General features: G+C 50.5%; 2 protein-coding genes across 9 annotated transcripts; both read left to right on the top strand.

Annotated features, from left to right (window-relative positions):
- The first annotated feature begins 183 nt into the window (after window positions 1-183).
- Window positions 184-7022, top strand: spns1 (SPNS lysolipid transporter 1, lysophospholipid). Its single transcript, XM_055051921.1, has 12 exons — window positions 184-397; window positions 1541-1753; window positions 2797-2862; window positions 3025-3161; window positions 4741-4892; window positions 5233-5436; window positions 5503-5658; window positions 5729-5918; window positions 6039-6104; window positions 6229-6327; window positions 6448-6616; window positions 6686-7022. The coding sequence occupies exons 2-12, from the start codon at window positions 1549-1551 to the stop codon at window positions 6754-6756; spliced, it is 1515 nt and encodes a 504-aa protein (XP_054907896.1). The 5' UTR covers window positions 184-397; window positions 1541-1548; the 3' UTR covers window positions 6757-7022.
- Window positions 7023-7123: 101 nt separating this feature from the next.
- On the top strand, window positions 7124-18429 carry LOC129373834 (histone acetyltransferase KAT6B-like). Of its 8 annotated transcripts, none has more exons than XM_055051926.1 (14): window positions 7124-7721; window positions 10410-10519; window positions 10637-10676; window positions 11256-11284; window positions 11842-11902; window positions 11991-12049; window positions 12122-12154; window positions 12591-12633; window positions 12721-12770; window positions 16479-16502; window positions 16585-16659; window positions 16770-16790; window positions 17112-17160; window positions 17239-18429. In XM_055051926.1, the coding sequence occupies exons 2-14, from the start codon at window positions 10417-10419 to the stop codon at window positions 17240-17242; spliced, it is 591 nt and encodes a 196-aa protein (XP_054907901.1). In that variant the 5' UTR covers window positions 7124-7721; window positions 10410-10416; the 3' UTR covers window positions 17243-18429. The 8 variants fall into 8 exon arrangements, with proteins under 8 accessions (XP_054907901.1, XP_054907897.1, XP_054907900.1 ...); XM_055051922.1 differs by having other exon boundaries at window positions 10355-10519; XM_055051925.1 differs by lacking the exon at window positions 7124-7721 and adding an exon at window positions 7732-7951 and having other exon boundaries at window positions 10355-10519.
- Window positions 18430-19182: the final 753 nt, after the last annotated feature.

Raw genomic sequence — 19182 nt, 5'->3', positions numbered from 1 at the left:
GAGTATTTTCCAGCAGGCTGAATGTTTGACACGTTTTCATTGAAATGTTTCGTCCAGCAGGAACTAAACATCTGATGTCGTTTGTTTTTATCTCGGTACCGTCAGGATGAATGTTGGGGGAACTTTCTGGTCCAGTAAACGTCATACAGGTCAGGTGTCTGTGATTTCCGGTCCGGTCACGTGACCCGCGGGTCATGTGAGCCCCGCAGCGGAAGTCGCTCAGCTGGATGATGGCGGCGGCGAACAACTGACTTTTGTAAGCGCGTCGGAATTAAAGTGTCCAGTTTGCTCAGATTCCGGAGGAGTTTCCGCTGCAAGGTGACAACATGAAGGCTAACTGAAGGTGAATTGAGCTCCTGACTGGAAGCTTGAGCAGAACCGCTGATTCATCCTGCAGGTAAGCAGCGTCACCAGGTGGGGATGAGCTGCTTCAGCTCTCCTGCTTTTTGGTTGATGTTTTGGAGCCGAATTAGAGGGAACATGTCCTGCAACGTTTCAGGTCCGGTTTCAGTCAATAAAAATAAACACCGAACTTTCTGCGAGGGAAAGTCCTAAAATCTGGACACATTTTGTTGAAGTTTGGTGCGTCAGAAAACAGCAGATCTTAAGTAGAAATGCTGCTAAATGTGGCGCTTTGGTGTAGAAAACACATCGGAATCCTCCAGAGCAAATATTTCCCCTTTAACGTGCATCACAGTCCTGCCAGCAAACAGGAATCTGGATCGTCCCGGTTTCCCCACAGGCAGCAGATTAAAGACAGAAAATCTGAACCTTCCTGGTTTCAGGGAGTTTGTGGAAGCTGAGCAGGAGGATCCCCTCATTGGCTGATGATCTGGTGATGTCACCTTGTCAGCTCTTCACTCTGATGTTTTACAAATTCCAGTTTCTTTCCTCTTTCAGTGTCAGATGAAGGTGAAACTGCTTCACTTTTCCATGATTTCTGTTTCCGTTGTTCTTCACGAAGGGCGGACTGATCTCTGCTGTTACCATCTGGACTGAAACGTTGACACCATGTCCTGGTGTCAACGGGGGGGAAAGCCTTTTGGAGGGGAAAGCCTCCAAAAGGCTGGGCCTGATGTTGCTCATCTCACTGAATTGAAGGAAACGTTGCTTATTCTGGAAATGGAAGCATCTGGATGTGCGTGCTTTGACTAGTCAGTATCATGGTTTCCCCCGTTAGCCTGCCTGCCGTTTCCAGCTGGTTTCTTCCTTCATGCGGTGACCATCAACTCGCTGCGGCTCTTCCAGTCTCAGAGTTTCTGTCGGGTCAGAAAAGCAAGTGGACGTCCGTCTTTAGCTTGTCTTCCTGTTGAAAACCGGATTCATATTCGCAGACGTCACATGACTGCTTACAGCGTTTCAGACTTTCTCTGCTGCCGGAGCAACGGGTCCGGACGATCAGCAGAACCGACTCTTTTAAGTCTTACTCTTAAGTCTCTTTTTTCAGTTGAGGGAACTTTCTAGAAGCAGATCTGGTGAATGAAAACATGTTAGAAACAGTAAAAGTAGCAGACAGTGAGACGGGTTGTGTTCTCCTCAGCTGCAGCCATGTCTCTGGGTCAGCACTGGACCGACTCGGCGCCGCTCTTCTCCTCCGACAGCGAGGCCGAGGCGGCGGAGGAGGGGGCCGGGCGGCGCGGGGGCGGCGAGGAGGAGGCGGCCAGCGGCGTGTCGGGCGTCCGCGCGCGCCTCATCGTCTGCATCCTCTGCTACATCAACCTGCTCAACTACATGGACCGCTTCACCGTGGCAGGTAGGAGAAACCCTAACCCCTGACCCCTAACCCTTTAGGCAGGGGCCAGAAATCAGGAAGCAGTCTGGATTTATTTCAGTTACTTTCAGGTTGTTTCAATTGAAGCAGAAAGGTAGAGCTGCTGGTCATCACTGTCAGATCCTCAAAAACGTTTTAGTCCAGATGCTTCAACATTAACCGGGGTCAAAGGTCAAACCTAAACAATCTGAAGTCCATCAGGCTCCAGAGAGGAAGATTATTCCCAGGAGGATAACATCTCATAGCGTGCCCAACATTCCCAGCAGGGGTGGCGAATTCCACCAGCCCGCTAATAGTGGAGCTAATTTTAGCTTAGCACTTTTGCTAACTTTGAAAATATTTAGAGCACTTAGGTCTCAGTTAATTTTCTAGAAAAAATCCAAAGCAAGTTTTCTTGGTTTTTATAGTTGTTCAGTTGGATAAAGTTCAACATGTGTGCTACAGTCTTCATTGTGCTCTTATTTTGAAGGGGGTAAAGCCTGTTTCCTCTCAGTCTCTTTTTCCCAGTTACTTCATTTAAAACCAGAAACAGACAAGAACAAATTAAAACCCACAGCAGGACATAAACATGCAGGCATTATAGAATGTGCTGCGTGGCGCAGGGGTCAGCAGGGTTCAGCACGCTCCACGTTTAGAGGCCTCAGTCCTCGACGCGGACGTCGCGGGTTCGACTCCCGGCGACCTTTGCCACATGTCTTCCCCTCTTTCCGGTCTGCCTGCTGTCGAAAAGACGAGCCGCAAAAACTCTTCGGAGAAAAAAATGATTAAGCAAAAAAAGAATGTGTCAGAATTAAGATGCTTCTTTCACATGTGATTGGAATTGATCTTAGCGTTGTAGCGTTAGCTTGGAGCGAGTCATCAACAGAACAATGATCCCGACCCCCCCATCCCGGTTCCTCACCCACCTGGACCCACCTGGATCCAGACCTGTGAGGAGTTAGTTGCCCGTTCCCGTTGCTGTGCTGCAGTGTTTTGCTTCCTGGACTAATGTCTCCTGTGGACCAATCACTGCCTCCTTCCTCCAGGAGTTCTTCCGGACATCGAGAACTACTTCCAGATCGACGATGGAAAGTCTGGCTTGTTGCAGACAGGTGAGACGGCTTTCCTGGTCCAGAACCGAATGGATCCTGGTCCGGTATGGGGTCGGGTTCTGGTCCAGATCTCTGGGTTCAGCCCGGGGCTGTGGACCCGGCTCGGTCCAGATAGCGGACTGGTTCTGGATGGGCTCCATGGACCTGAAACTGTTTGTTCAGTTTTTATCTGCAGCTACATGGTGCTGGCTCCAGTGTTTGGTTACCTTGGCGACAGGTACAACAGGAAGTACATCATGTGCGGCGGCATCGCCTTCTGGTCCGTGGTGACCCTGGCCAGCTCCTTCACCCCCCAGCAGGTGAGCGGCTACAGAACCTGCCGGTCCCAGACCCGGTTCCGGTCTCTGACCCGGTTCCGGTTCCAGACCCGGTTCCGGTCTCTGACCCGGTTCCGGTTCCGGTCTCTGACCCGGTTCCGGTTCCGGTCCCAGACCCGGTTCCGGTCTCTGACCCGGTTCCGGTTCCGGTCCCAGACCCGGTTCCGGTCTCTGACCCGGTTCCGGTTCCGGTCTCTGACCCGGTTCCGGTTCCGGTCCCAGACCCGGTTCCGGTCTCTGACCCGGTTCCGGTCCCAGACCCGGTTCCGGTCTCTGACCCGGTTCCGGTCCCAGACCCGGTTCCGGTTCCAGACCCGGTTCCGGTCTCTGACCCGGTTCCGGTCCCAGACCTGGTTCCGGTCTCTGACCCGGTTCCGGTCCCAGACCCGGTTCCGATTCCAGACCCGGTTCCGGTCTCCGGTTCCGGTCCCAGACCCGGTTCCGGTCTCTGACCCGGTTCCGGTCTCTGACCCGGTTCCGGTTCCGGTCTCTGACCCGGTTCCGGTCCCAGACCCGGTTCCGGTCTCTGACCCGGTTCCGGTCCCAGACCCGGTTCCGGTCCCAGACCCGGTTCCGGTCTCTGACCCGGTTCCGGTCCCAGACCCGGTTCCGGTCTCCGGTCCCAGACCCGGTTCCGGTCTCTGACCTGGTTCCGGTTCCAGACCCGGTTCCGGTCTCTGACCCGGTTCCGGTTCCGGTCTCTGACCCGGTTCCGGTCCCAGTCCCTGACCCGGTTCCGGTCTCTGACCCGGTTCCGGTCCCAGACCCGGTTCCGGTCTCTGACCCGGTTCCGGTCCCAGACCCGGTTCCGGTCCCAGACCCGGTTCCGGTCTCTGACCCGGTTCCGGTCTCTGACCCGGTTCCGGTCCCAGACCCGGTTCCGGTCTCTGACCCGGTTCCGGTTCCGGTCCCAGACCCGGTTCCGGTCTCTGACCCGGTTCCGGTCCCAGACCCGGTTCCGGTCTCCGGTCCCAGACCCGGTTCCGGTCTCTGACCTGGTTCCGGTCCCAGACCCGGTTCCGGTCCCAGACCTGGTTCCGGTTCCAGACCCGGTTCCGGTCTCTGACCCGGTTCCGGTTCCGGTCTCTGACCCGGTTCCGGTCCCAGTCCCTGACCCGGTTCCGGTCTCTGACCCGGTTCCGGTCCCAGACCCGGTTCCGGTCCCAGACCCGGTTCCGGTCTCTGACCCGGTTCCGGTCCCAGACCCGGTTCCGGTCCCAGACCCGGTTCCGGTCTCTGACCCGGTTCCGGTCTCTGACCCGGTTCCGGTCCCAGACCCGGTTCCGGTCTCTGACCCGGTTCCGGTTCCGGTCTCTGACCCGGTTCCGGTCCCAGTCCCTGACCCGGTTCCGGTCTCTGACCCGGTTCCGGTCCCAGACCCGGTTCCGGTCTCTGACCCGGTTCCGGTCCCAGACCCGGTTCCGGTTCCAGACCCGGTTCCGGTCTCTGACCCGGTTCCGGTCTCTGACCCGGTTCCGGTCCCAGACCCGGTTCCGGTCTCTGACCCGGTTCCGGTCCCAGACCCGGTCCCAGTCCCTGACAGTGATCTTTGCGGCTGCAGCATTTCTGGGCCCTGCTGCTGACCCGAGGCCTGGTCGGCGTCGGCGAGGCCAGCTACTCCACCATCGCCCCCACCATCATCGCCGACCTCTACGTCAAGGAGAAGAGGACCAGCATGCTCTCCGTCTTCTACTTTGCTATCCCTGTGGGCAGGTCAGCCACCTGCAGCCTGACCTCTGACCTCTGACAATCAGCTTACAGAGAAATTTGAAGTTAATGATTCCTGATTGTTGATGAGAATGTCCCAGATTGTTTGGTTTTCATTATTTACTCAAAGAAGCTGTGAGTAGATTTAGTTTCATTTGTCCTAGAAAACCTGGAAGCTTTGAGAGCCATGAACAAAACGCTGATAACTTCAGCACTGTGATTGGCCGGTCCTTTTGATGACATCACAGGGTCCTGGTCCAATCGGACAGTTATTAGCAACAGACGGTCAGACTGAGCTCCGTGACGATGTGTGATATTGATTGGTGTGTGGTCTTCCTGCCGCCAGCGGCCTGGGCTACATCGTGGGGTCGCAGGTCGGCGTCGTGGCCCAGGACTGGCACTGGGCTCTGAGGGTGACCCCGGCGCTCGGCCTCATCGCCGTCCTGCTGCTGCTCTTTGTGGTTCAGGAGCCGAAGCGAGGCGCCGTGGAGGCGCGGGCCGAGCTGCACCAGACCAGCTGGCTGACTGACCTGCGGGCGCTCAGCAGGAAGTAGGTGACCTCGGGCGGCGGAGCGCCTTGCCTCGCCGCGCCGCTGACCGTCTGTTCTCTGCGCAGCCGGAGCTTCGTCCTGTCCACTCTGGGCTTCACGGCCGTGGCGTTCGTGACGGGCTCCCTGGCGCTCTGGGCGCCGACCTTCCTGTTCAGAGCCGCCGTGTTCTCCGGGCAGAAGGCGCCGTGCGCGGACGAGGCCCACTGCGCCTCCTCAGAAAGGTGGTTCCTCCTGCTCGCCGTCCACCGCCTCCTGGCCCGCAGCGACTCTGACCCGTTTCCTCCTCTGCAGCCTGATCTTTGGCATCATCACCGTCATCACCGGCGTGCTGGGCGTGTTCAGCGGCGTCCAGGTGAGTCGCTATCTGAGGAAGAAGACGCCCCGAGCCGACCCGTACGTGTGCGCCGCCGGCCTGTTGCTGTCGGCGCCGTTCCTGTACCTGGCCATCATGTTCGCTCAGGGAAGCACCGCCGCCACATATGTGAGTTCAGCCGCACACAGCGAGTTCTGGTCCGGTTCAGGTTCTGGTCAGTTTGGATGTTTAAATGAAGGTTTCCGTCAGTAGTCATTGATCGTTGATTATCAGTCTCCTCCTCCGCAGGTCTTCATCTTCCTCGGTGAAACCTTCCTGTCCATGAACTGGGCCATCGTTGCCGACATCCTGCTGGTGAGAACCTTCAGCTGAATGTTCTGCAGATTTTTTGCAGGTCCGATCAGGACCGGACCGTGAGGTTCTCTGGTTCCGGTGATCCTGTCGGTGACCCGGTTTCGTCCCGTCTCTCTCTGTTCAGTACGTTGTGGTTCCGACTCGCCGCTCCACGGCTGAAGCTCTGCAGATCGTCGTCTCTCACCTGCTGGGAGACGCTGGGAGTCCCTACATGATCGGAGTGGTAAGTCCTTCCGGACCGGACCGCACCGGACCGGACCCTGCAGTCAGAAGGTTCTGCAGCAGGTCCCCCTGTTTTACAGTGGCCTAGTCAAAGCCTAACAGCGTCTCTCTGGCGCCGCAGCTCTCCGACTCCCTGAGAAGGTCCGACTCGTTCCTGTGGCGGTTCCGCTCCTTGCAGCTCTCTCTGCTGCTATGCTCCTTCGTCGCCGTGGTGGGCGGGGCTTTCTTCCTCGCCACCGCCCTCTTCGTGGAGAGCGACCGGACCCGGGCGGAGAGCCACGCCCCCGCAGGTGAGCCCCGCCGGATCCACCTGACCGGAACTGGACCTCCTGAGTGACCCGTGGTTGTTGTGCTTCTAGCCGACGAGCCCATCGTGGTTCCGAAGAGCGGGCGGTCCGCTCGCGTGCCAGTGTCCAGCGTCTTGATCTGAAGCCCCGCCTCCCACGCCTGATTGGACCGTCCTCATGAGGAGCCGCTTCATTGGCCGAGACGGAACCGGGGAGCGGTCCGGCCGACCCGCTTGGAGTGGCCTCCAGAATTATGTAGCTGTTTTTATAACGTCGGTTGGGGGTTCTGATGCAGAGGTTCTGACCCGGTTTGGGGCGTTTCTGGATTTATTATTTAAAATTTGCTTTTAATTCATGTTTGATTTTTAGCCTCATTTTTGTTAAAAACTAAATAAAAGTTTATCTTTTATCTTCTGGTGTTTTTATTGGACCATCAGAAGTTCTGATGGTCCTGAGGTCCAATTGGACCCACTTTGGATCAGAACTGTTTCAATAAAGACGATTAATTTTATTTGGCTTTATTTCTCCGAGCAGAATTTAAATACTGTTCTGACCCGGTTCCGTTCGGACCTGGTTCTGTCCTGGACCCGGTTCCGTTCGGATCCGGTTCCATTCGGACCCGGTTCTGTCCTGGACCCAGTTCCGTTCGGACCCGGTTCTGTCCTGGACCCAGTTCCGTTCGGACCCGGTTCCGTTCTGTCCTGGCCCGGCTGGGAGCTGTGCTGATGCTCTGGTTCTGGTCGGGTTCTGCAGCAGCAGCAGGTGCGGCGGCGGCGCTGCTTCCTGTGTCGTGTGGTTTCCTGTCTGTAGGTGGAGGATGTTCAGGCGGTTGCTGCAGCCGCCGCAGCTGATTGGTCGAGGAGAGGTCGGCACTCAGCGCTGCAGAGGAGCTGCAGCAGATCTGCTGGTCGACCCACTCAGCCTCTCCGCAGCGCCGCCGGTTCCGCCCGGCCGTGACTCAGACCCGCAGAGGCTTCGAGCGCCGCCGGCAGCGTCAGGCGCCGCCGACGCCACGAGACTCAGTGAGACGGCAGACATCTTGGAAGATGGTGGCTCTCTGGCTGCAGGAGCTGATCTGAATCTTTGGCGCCGAGTCTCTGAGCTGCAGGTGGGTTTCTTTTGGCGGCAAAACTTTGTTTAGGACGTGCGACTCCCTCAGCACCACTCCGCCTCCGCCGCACCCAAGCGCTGTGTGAACAGAACCGAACACGTTCTGGTTTCCTGTTGATCCGCCGCTGCGCTGACTGCAGCGCCAACGCAGCATCAGAACGGCACCACGCTCCTGTCGCAGGGAGGAGAACAGCATCAGAACCGGGACGGGCCGGTTCTGACCCGGAGGTCAGTTCCTAGGCCATTCAGTTGAAAGGTACTAAACTCCACCTTCAGAAGCGGCTCGCTGTGACCCGGCCTGGTTCTGACCGGTTCCAGGTTCTGGCCTGGTTCTGGCTTTAAGGTAGGCTGACTTCCTGCAGCTGTTTCTGACCCAATCGTGGAACCGGCAGGAAGTCGGAGACTGCTTTACTTTTTATTTCAGCGCCTTCTGATCGGTTCTGCTTCTGAGCGGTTCTGGTTCTGAGCAGTTCTGGTTCTGAGCGGTTCTGGTTCTGAGCGGTTCTGGTTCTGAGCGGTTCTGGTTCTGAGCGGTTCTGGTTCTGAGCGGTTCTGGGTCTGAGCGGTTCTGGTTCTGAGCGGTTCTGGGTCTGAGCGGTTCTGGTTCTGAGCGGTTCTGGTTCTGAGCGGTTCTGGTTCTGAGCGGTTCTGGTTCTGAGCGGTTCTGGTTCTGAGCAGTTCTGGGTCTGAGCGGTTCTGGTTCTGAGCGGTTCTGGGTCTGAGCGGTTCTGGTTCTGAGCGGTTCTGGTTCTGAGCGGTTCTGGTTCTGAGCGGTTCTGGGTCTGAGCGGTTCTGGTTCTGAGCGGTTCTGGTTCTGTTTCCAGGATCATCCTGGGAAATGACTAAAATGATCAATGAGTGAAAACAGAATCATGAGAATCGGATCCGTTTCGATATTCATTTACGATGACTCCGGTGGTTTGGACCCAAAGTGATATATGTGGTTCTGGTCCGGTCCATTACGGACGACACCACAGTCCATGATATGCAGAGAAAGTTGAGTGGAAGGAAAAAGTGTGAGAAACATCTGCAGCAGGAAAACCGGAGCGGATTGTGGGAGACGATGGGAACCTCCGACCCGGTCCGGCCCGGCCCGGCCCGGCCCGGCGCTGGAAGCCGGTTCTGTGTTTCTGCTCAGGATGTTGTGCTGCAGCTCAGCGAACGGTTTGATCTCGGTTTCCTGCCTCGCTTCCTTCCTGACCCGGTTCTGTCAGTCTGTAGCTTTCTGGGTTCAACATGGCTGCCGCTCCAAACAGTAACGTCGGTTCTGACTGTCTGCTGACTTTGGACTCACTGGTTCTGAAACACAAAATGACCAGAACCGTACGGTTGCCATGACGGCCACATGCGGTTCTGATCCAGTTAATGATGCGGTTCTGCTGTGACTCAGAGGACTGAAAGCGGAAAGTTGCTGGTTCTGTTGCTGGAACTGGACCATCCTTGCTCCATTGTTCTGATGGAGAGTCAGCTGGTTCTGGACCGGTCCAGAGTCCAGGTTTGGTTGAACCGGATCAGAACTTCCAGTTTGTGACTTTTAATTCTGAAGCTTTGCAGATTTGAAATTTAACTTTAAACTGGATTCTTGCTGCAGCTGAACTGGACTTTTTCCAGTTTACTCTTGCTCTAAGTCGGTTCTGGATTTGGACCTAAATTGGTTCTAATTCAGTTTGTTTGTGGATTTTTCTTCTTCTTGGTGTCTGAAGTTTTGCGTTTGGCTGAACTGGTTTTCCTCGCCGTGTTACTGGTTCCTCTGCTAGTTGGAAGTTGACGTTTTGGGACCAGTTGGGTTTCGGGTCGCTGCTCTGGTTTCGATGAAAGCTTTGGATCTTGGTTCTGAGTTCATTTAAAGTTGGTTCTGTTGGGTTTGTGTGGAGCGGCTCTGGGCCGGCTTGTCTGGTTAGAAAGTCTGCTCTGGTTCTGGTTCTGCTGGGATCATTTGTTCTGGACCTGCTTCATGCTGATGTCTGAAAGCCATTTGAGATTCAGGAGAAGGAAACTTCTCTACTTCCTGCTGCTGATCGGATCAGAACCATCCGGAGCGACGGCCTGGAGAATCCGCCTCAAACCAAACCTGGAATATTCTGGAATCTTTCCTGGGTGTGAACGGATTGGCAGCCATGTTTCCAGACCCGGCTGGTTTGTGACCAGAACTGAACTGGGTTCAGCCTGAGGTGTTTCAAGCTGCTGAGATGTTTCCAGTTGGTTTGGAGCGGTTGGTTTGGAGCGGTTCTGCATGTTTCAGGAACCGTTTAAAGGACATCGGACCTGGAGGAACAGAAACACCTGCTGTTCGTTCAGACAGGAAAGGTCCCAACCCGGTTCGGTTCCGCTCCACTTCTCACCCACTGAACAGGTTTTTAACTTACTGAGTGATTCACACCTGGATTGGATTTCCATAAAATAAATAGAAACCGATGGAAGACGGGGAGCAGAACCCTTTGGACGGGTCTGGTTGGGACAGAACCCTTTGGTCCGGAGGAAACGGCTGCACAGGGTGTTGTCCAATCAGAGCGTCTCATAGCAGCCAATCAGAGGAACATTTAGTTTCTGATGGGAACTGGACAGAAACTAAAACCAAATCATGTTCAGGGTTCATTTTGACCTGATCTGGGTTCTGCCTCTCTGGTTCAGGTTCTGGTTCTGGTCTACCTGTTCAGCCCGTCTCCTGGTTGCGTTTCGTTCTCAGATGAACGATGGATGTCTCCTGGCTGTCTCTGCTCATGATGGCCGCCGCCTTCGCCGCCTCCGTCCTGCTGGCCGCCGTCTGCTTGGACTGCGGCAACAGAAGTCCTCTGGGTGAGACGCACATCGATACGTGGCAGAGATTACTTCCTGTGGTTTTACAGTCGGACCGCCGAAACCGCGCCGACACCAGAACTGTGTGATGTTTGACGTGTCGTTGTGTGTCTGCAGCCTCCATCAGTCAGACGGCGGCGTCAGAAGAATACGTCGCGTAAGTCTCCTGTCTTCTGACCCGTTTGGTTGCAGCCCAGAAACACCATCAGCGCCACATGAAGACGCTTCTAACGCCATTTCATGTTTCAACTGAAGATCGCGCTTTAGCTTGCACACTTTTCCTTCCTCTCCTAACACAACATTTCTCCGTTCACTGCATTTGTTCTGCCATCGGTTTTCCTGCCAGCTGATTGGTCAGTGTCCTTCTGCCACTCCTCTTCCTTGTCGTAAATCCACTTCAGGTTTTCTGCTTCTTGTTTTTTCCTCTAACTAGCAGATGCTTCCATCATCAACCTGCTAGAAACATCGACTGAAATGGTTTCCTGGCTATGCTAACCTACCTTAGCGGTTAGCTTAGCATACCTTAACATTAAGTTTAGCAAATACATTTTATTAACGCATAAATTCTCCTATGACGGCCGGACGAACAATTCAGAGTCAAGAACTGGTTTTTCTTGAAAACCGATCAATTTTTGCCGATTTGATGCTTTTGACGACATTAAAATGAATCATTTCCATTTCATGACTGAATGAGTTTTAATAACCTGGAAAAACAAAAATCTCTTCTTTCTGTCAGAAGTTCTGGATTCGTCGTCGTCCATCCATGTGAGTCTAAAACATCCAACCATCATCCATCATCTATCCATCCATCTGTCCAACCATCTTCCATCCATCCATCCGTCTGTCCATCTGTCCAACCATCTTTCATCCATCTGTCCGTCCGTCCATCCGTCTGTCTGTCCGTCCATCTGTCCAACCATCTTTCATCCATCTGTCCGTCCATCCATCCATCTGTCCATCCATCTGTCCGTCCATCCATCCATCTGTCCAACCATCTTTCATCCATCTGTCCGTCCATCCATCCGTCTGTCCATCCATCTGTCCGTCCATCCATCCATCTGTCCAACCATCTCTCATCCATCCGTCTGTCCGTCCATCAGTCCATCCATCCGTCTGTCCAACCATCTTTCATTCATCCGTCCGTCCATCCATCCATCCGTCTGTCCATCTGTCCAACCATCTTTCATCCATCCGTCTGTCCATCTGTCCAACCATCTTTCATCCATCCGTCTGTCCATCTGTCCAACCATCTTTCATCCATCCGTCCATCCATCCATCATCCATCCGTCCAAATGATGATGTTTTCTCTCTTGTCGGTCCAGATGCTGGTCAGGCCCGGTTGGACCAGAACTTGGTCCATTCTCCCTCCACCCTGAAGCCTCAGTGAGTGTCTTTTCTGTAAACCAGATCTGAATCTCTCTGGTGTCCGAGGCCCTTCACACTGAAACAAATCTGTTGTCGTTTCTTTCAGCTCGATTCCTGCTGGTCGCGGTTCTGACCAGACACGGCCCTACACACCGACAGAAACCGGTGGGTTGGTTCTTCAGCAGGAACAGATTCTCTTCATGTGGGCTTTTCTCAGCTGATGTTTTCCTTCCTCAGAGAGCAACCCGAGTTACGAGAACCGGGCCCCGGGTAAGAGCCGCCTCTAATCTGAGCCAGATTAGAGACGAAGCCGAGTGGCGGCGGATGTTCTTTATCTGTTCATCTACAGACCACAGCAGGCACATCATGAGAGCGATGGAAACGCTCTGAAAGAACGCAGCCCACTTTCTAATCCTCCTCAGTCTAAACTGAGTTTCAACTCAATTAGCTTCAGTTTAAATCCACAATCTGGATCTTGTTCCTAGTGAGAGGGAGGAAACTAACTGGGACAACTAGTGAACTCACTAGTTCGCTGCTCCTGGTGTGAAACTATCGTCTGTCTACCCTAACAGGCATCATTAACTCGTTTGGGTTAATGATGTCTGTTATTTGGACGGGACTGGGACCGAGTGAGGGACTCGTCAGGTGAGGAAACGGGTCGTTTTGATCCACAGGACATGAGAATCTTTTTCATCTTTGTCCACAGAAATGGATTTTCCCGACAGCGACACTGAAGGCAACGGATACATGTAGGTCTAATCCGATCCAAGTCGTGTTGGTCCAGTCGAGTACCCTCCAGAATCTGACTAGATTCCCTTTTTCTCTGATTTCTGCAGAGAGGTCCTTCCTGAAACCGAGCCAAGCCGAGCCTCCACTCCCAGTTTAGGTACTGGAAACTCTTCAGACCAGAGTTCTGATCCAAATGGACCTCGCTTCATTTTATTCTGATTTGTGAAATGGAGCCCGATATTTTGACCATTAGCCGGAATCAAGAGTGTAAAAAAATGTTTACTCGTCACTGACGTTTCACCAGCTAGTTTTTCTTTGTGTGTAACATTTTCTTTCCATCAAGCTTATTATGGTTCGTTATTGTTTCCTCTAAGAAAATCAATTAACTCCAGATTAATTTACCAAAGTGTGGAGCAAGAAGTTCATTTTAAGTGATTACTGACGGCAAATTTAACACTAACTTTCTACAATCGCTTCCTATGTTGAACGTTTCAACATTTTGGCTACAACGTCCCCAGACAGGATCCAGTGAAGCCGTCACTGGTGTTTCTAATGCTAGCATTAGCATTAGCTGCTTCAAGGCCGCCTTGTGTTTTTCTGACTACCTGCTAGCTTACCAGGTAGCAGGGAGTGTAGCTCCCAAACACTCTCTCACACACACCTGGTCCCCCGACACACACCTGTCCCTCCCACACACACCTGTCCCTCCCACACAAACACACACACCTGCCTCCTGCTGCTTCTTTGTGAACTTTTCCTTCTTACTGGGCTGCAGCAGATAATCTGTTTCTGGTTCGTCTCTCTCATCCTCCTCCAATCATTAGCAACAACTCGCTAATTCTCCGTGCTTCTCCTCCTGAATCTGCTCCAGTCGGTCAGACTCTGTGTGGGAAACAAGATTGATGAATTTTCTTCATGGACTCTGTGCTTTTAGTTTTGTTCCCGCGGTTTTTCCGACCCGCCGCGTCACATTTCCGCTCATTTCTCATTCAGGTTAGCCAATAGCGCCATTTATAATTTCAGAGGAGGGCGGGGAAGACTGGCCAAGGAGGGATTTCATTGGATAAGCCCAATGTCCCTCAATAAAATCAACCAATAGGCTGTCGCGATCTAGAAAAGTACATTTAATATATTTTGTTAAATTGCGAGAGCCCGAGGCTACGGAACCATCATGCAGGAGAGCAAATTAGTGCGCTATCACGTTGTGACGATAATGTTTAGACGTAATATGTTGTATAAACTTGATATTCATCTTGTTTAAACTTGATAGCTTCATGTCCAGGGGGTGGCGGTAGCTTGCTTTTCCTTCAGGCTAACGCCTGCTAGCTGTTAGCCTGGCTGGCAGCCTGCTAGCTGTTAGCCGTTAGGAGTTATACGCACTCTGAACAGGATCCTACACAGAAGGAAACGTTTAGTATCCGATCCTCTGGCTGACGGGCCGGAACCGGGCCGAAGTGGGCTTCCGGTTGTAGCTTCTGATTTGGGAAATGGCTAAAGGCGATTATTACGGGATGGAAGCTTCTGCAGTCATGACGAGGGTTCAGATGTATTTGCTGAACATTTTCTGTTCAGATTTTCTTGAACAATATAATGGCTGAAAAACGGAAACACCCGAAATAAAGCGAAGTCGACAAAAGACAAAACTAGATCCTGTTTAGCATTCTTCAAAATAAAAGACTTCCTCTCTCCAAAATAAATCATGTTTTGCACTTAATTATGTTCCACGTCACCTTTTTGTAATTATGTACAATCAAGTTAAATTCGGTGAATAATAATTATGTAAATGATGCTTAACATATGAGGGTAAATAAGTAACTAATGCAAAATATACTTAACATGTGAGTGTCAATAAATCATCTGTTCTCCACAACAGCAGAATATTTCAAATCTAGCTTGTGAAACGTTTATTTGAATTGTGAAACTTCAGTAATGAGAGCTTTAAAAACCTTTTTGTCTCTGGAACGCATTAGAAATGAAATCCTATCACATTTGCAATATTTACGATTATTTTAACCTTCTGTATTCTTTCATTTCATCTCCTTTCTGTTTTCTGTTGTGGCTTACAGGGAATCATCAGCTGAGATAATATTGTCAACAACTTTTCAGATTCAGATTTATCGTCATGCAGCATAACATGAATAATCTATTCCAGGTCGGAAGTGTCTAAGTATGTTAACTTTTGTAGATTAAAGATGCTACCCAGGTCCTTAATTGGTCGCATCAATGTTATAAAAATGACAATATTGTCAAAGTTCTTGCATGTTTCCCAATCAGTTGCACCTCCACCCTTCTCCTATAAGGAGCTAAATAAAACGTTTTCCAACTTCATTGGACCAGTAGAATCAGACTGTCTCTCTTACGTCTGCATAGTGACAGGGAAGGTTTATAATTACCAAACCTATTAAGAATTTCTGCCCAGATCAGGGCAGTTATGTTTTACTTTACTCCAGACAAACCCAGCATGGCTCAGATTGAGTCCCAGTGGATCTTTATTCATGTGTTCATCAGATAGGAAAGAGTTTATTAAGCAAACAAAAAACCCATTTCTGAAAAATACAATGATGATCTGGCGAAAAGCACTTGATTATTTGGAAGAAAAGCAACAACTATCCCAGTTCTCAGCCATTTTTAGCAGCAGTGATTTTGGTGCAGGTAGAAAAGACCAGGCTTTAAGTCTGGTCTGCTGACGGGTTAGCCAAGGTTTCTCATCTTTTCCCAGGAGTGTATTTATGTCATTTGAAGAACTTAAAAAACAAACGTGATTTTCTTACAAAATATTTCAATAAATATCTCCAAGTTTGGGGTTTAATTTGGTCCAAGCAGCAAAGTCTTGAGCTAGCCTCGCTTTGTATGATGGAGGACCGGCGTCTCTTCTGTACTCCTCGTTTGTCGACAAAAGAATCTTTGACCAATATTCCAGACATGGAAACAGATTTGGGATAAAGAGTGTAGAGCGAGGAAAGGCCAGAAGCCAACAAAATCAGCCAACAAAATCCAAATTACTACAATACAAATGGCAGACTGGGCAATAGATCACCGCAGTTAAATGATCTCACTTCAACCCTCATGTTCCTGACTTGTGTTAAATGTACTTCCCAAAAAGAGTCTTTATTTCATTGTATGTGTCCTCAGGTTTTACCTTTTTGGAAGGACATATTGACTGTGAAATCCTAAAATGTGCATCTTGAATATCTATCCTGAAGTCTTCGTTTTTCCAAACAGCCTGAGATCCTTGATGTCTCCTTATTGGAAGCTAAACGCTGCAGTGCTTTCTCATTATGTGGAATTTCACAATGGATTACACAAATGAATCAGCTGTTTTACTAAGAACATGCTTGATACATTTTAGGAAATCGGGTCAGACTTTTAACATTTGGCTGGGCCATAAAGATATCCAGCATCAGTTTCTCCATGTTTAGACCGAGCAGGAAGGAAAACTTGACCAACTCCTGTTAGCCACTGTGCTAACCTTCTTTATGCCTTCTACCGCCACCTCCTGGACTCAAAACTATCAAGTTTAGACAAGATAAATATCATGTTATAATGTGAAGGCGCTCAAAAAATGATTTTTCTCCATAATCGCTATACGCTTCTGGGGCCTCAGTGGCTCTTGGCTAGCATGTTCAGATGCTGGTAGCTAGCTTATATGGAAATATTAGTTTGATTACGCTAGATAACCTTTTTATTTATAGCTTAATTAGCTCTTATGAGTAAGTAGGCCACATATAGGGAAATTAAACTCATCTTAAGATTCATTTTGGTAAATAAAGGTCAGAAAAGCTCAAGTATGATATACATACTAAGCATAAATGTTTACTAGCATGTTTGGTCGCTGGTGGTTAGCCTGTCTGGTTTCTCTCCACAGATGGCGCTGACTATGTCAACCTTGGTAAGTTTCTGTTTGCAACTCAAGGAATGAAAAGTTCCTGGTTCTTTTTTCTCTTTCCTTTTAGTTTCTTCTCTTGTTTCAGAAGATGAAAATAAAAGACAGGAACAAGAACCAGAGCCAGATCAGGACTCGGACTCGGACTCGGAATCCGATCACAGTAAGTCTAAGTGTGCCGGTCCGGCGCTGATTGGTCGGTCTCACCTCCGCAGAACATTCTAGGTCCGGTTCTGATGATCCATCAGTCCTTCTTTGTTTTTTTTCCTCCAGACTACGAGAACGTGAAGTCAGGTGAGTCAAACACCTGGCCTCCCTACAGGACCATTCTGGACGAGATAGAAACCCCGAAACCTTTTCTAGACCAGGGGTCTCAGACTCCAGTCCTGGGGGCCATTGGGTTCCTGCAACGTTTAGATGAGCCTCTGCTGCACCTGAACAGAATAATGAAGCTGTCATCGACACCCGGAGGAGATAATTTAGCCGTGTCATTCCAGCTTTTTGTACCTGTGGCTCATCTAAAAACTGCAGGACACCTGGAGGCGAGGCCCCTGTCCTAGAACCTTTACTCAGAACTTGGTTCTGAAGTTTGCCTTTCTGCTTTTCTCGCAAAAGAATCTCCTGTAGCCTCAACGCCGGACGAAGACGAGAACTACGTCAACGTGTAGGTGGAAGAACTCACCTGCCAGGTAAACCTCCAGCTGTGGAGACGGAGCCAACCCAATCTACTTCCTGCTTTCAGATGATCCGGTTAGCCCAGCAGGAGGACCGGTTCTGACAGCTCTTCATCCTCATCTTCATCAGACCCAGGACCCTCCAGCCTCCGTTTACACTGCTGTTTCACCTCTTGGCTTGATTTCTGTAAAATTTGACTAGACCTCTTGACTGACTTGTGTGGCTAATTTAAGGCTAAATAATCTGACAGACAGGGAGCTAAAGATGAGGGTGATGGACTGAGGGCCTTCCAGCCTCTGGGACGGTTCGACTGATGTGAAGCTAATAAGTGTCTCTACTAATGAGAAGGGTAGAAATACTTTTTAATACATTTTATTCAAATAAAAGTAGAAAGGGATTTTTTTTGTTTTGCAAGTTTTCTATTTCCCAACCATCAAACAAACTTCTTGGTTTGAATCTGCCAAGAATATGAACAGCGAGCGCAAAAAATGCCTGACAAGGAGGTGAAAACATGAACGTCTCTAGTTTGTCAGAATATTGAAGCTCCTGAACCGAAACACAATTTTGATCCAAGATTTTCTGGATGATCCAGCGGCTTCAGAAACAAAGCGGCTCAATCAGCCAATCTACTGGAAAAAAAGATTTTTAGTGACATTTTCACCATGTCACTCATTCAGAGGCGTTTATGATTGATTGATGCTAAATGTTATTGCTGTTAACTGTTGATTATGAAACGTTTCAAATGCTACAAGAAGGGAAACGCCTGACTTACTTGGATAAGAAAATACGAAGGTCAGAGGTCAACCAGCCATTCTGGATGAAATGGAGACAGTTTGGGAACACATGTTGAATATCTGGGATTAAATTCAGATCCTAATCTGTTAGAAAGCAGACTCTTTCACTTGGATTGGGATGTCTCTGTGCATCTGATCAATAACCTGATTTTTATTGATCACCACTGATCAAAAGTTAATGTTCACCTCCTAAGAATTTCCTTGAACGTCACTTAAGTCCAGAAGAGGACTCTCTTAAACAGTTAACCCAAAATCCAGATTAATCCAGATTAGCGCCAGGGTGAGGAGAATTCCTGTTGTTAAATATTCAGTTTATTAATTCATTGCAACTTTCCAAATGACTGCGGTATTTTTGCTGCCGTTTCATTTCACTGACGACTCCTGAGAATGTTTTTATTTAAATGTTTCCTGTCATCTGATCTAGAAATGTTTTTATCTGAATTAAATTGAACATTTTAGAAAAACTTGAGACTCCGGCTTTCTTTGCTCGTCTGGGGACTGCAGCGCCCCCTGGGGACAAACTCCAGATCAGATCTAGACCAGTTCTCTGAAATGTTCTAGATCAGCAGATCACGATTAAATTATTTCATCTAGAATATTCCCTGGAATAGTTTCCTTCTACATGTCCAGAATGCAAACAACCCAGGACGTTCCCAAACCTTCATGGGGTTCTGGTTCTGACTTGGTTCTGCTCCAACAAGGCAATTTCCAAAAAAACCCTCAGATGCAGCTCTGCCCAGAACCAGAACCGTCGCTGCTTGGATCCAGGTTCTGGCTCTGTTCATGATCCAGATGTTAGGCAGCAGAAACCAACTCATCTGCTCCAAGAGTTAAAAAGCCAAAGACAAAATCCAGAAACCTGTTCTCCTCTGGGCGCTGGCGGCCATGTTTTTCTTCTCTGGGCGCTGGCGGCCATGTTTGGTCCTCTGGGCGCTGGCGGCCATGTTTTTCTTCTCTGGGCGCTGGCGGCCATGTTTTTCTCCTCTGGGCGCTGGCGGCCATGTTTTTCCTCTGGGCGCTGGCGGCCATGTTTTTCTTCTCTGGGCGCTGGCGGCCATGTTTGGTCCTCTGGGCGCTGGCGGCCATGTTTTTCTTCTCTGGGCGCTGGCGGCCATGTTTTTCTTCTCTGGGCGCTGGCGGCCATGTTTGGTCCTCTGGGCGCTGGCGGCCATGTTTGGTCCTCTGGGCGCTGGCGGCCATGTTTGGTCCTCTGGGCG

The sequence above is a fragment of the Poeciliopsis prolifica genome, unplaced genomic scaffold, assembly GCF_027474105.1.
Source record: "Poeciliopsis prolifica strain line A6 unplaced genomic scaffold, Auburn_PproV2 SCAFFOLD034, whole genome shotgun sequence".
NCBI lineage: Eukaryota > Metazoa > Chordata > Actinopteri > Cyprinodontiformes > Poeciliidae > Poeciliopsis > Poeciliopsis prolifica.
The sequence above is the reverse complement of the archived record's forward strand: the minus strand, read 5'-3'. Positions and strand labels throughout refer to the sequence as shown.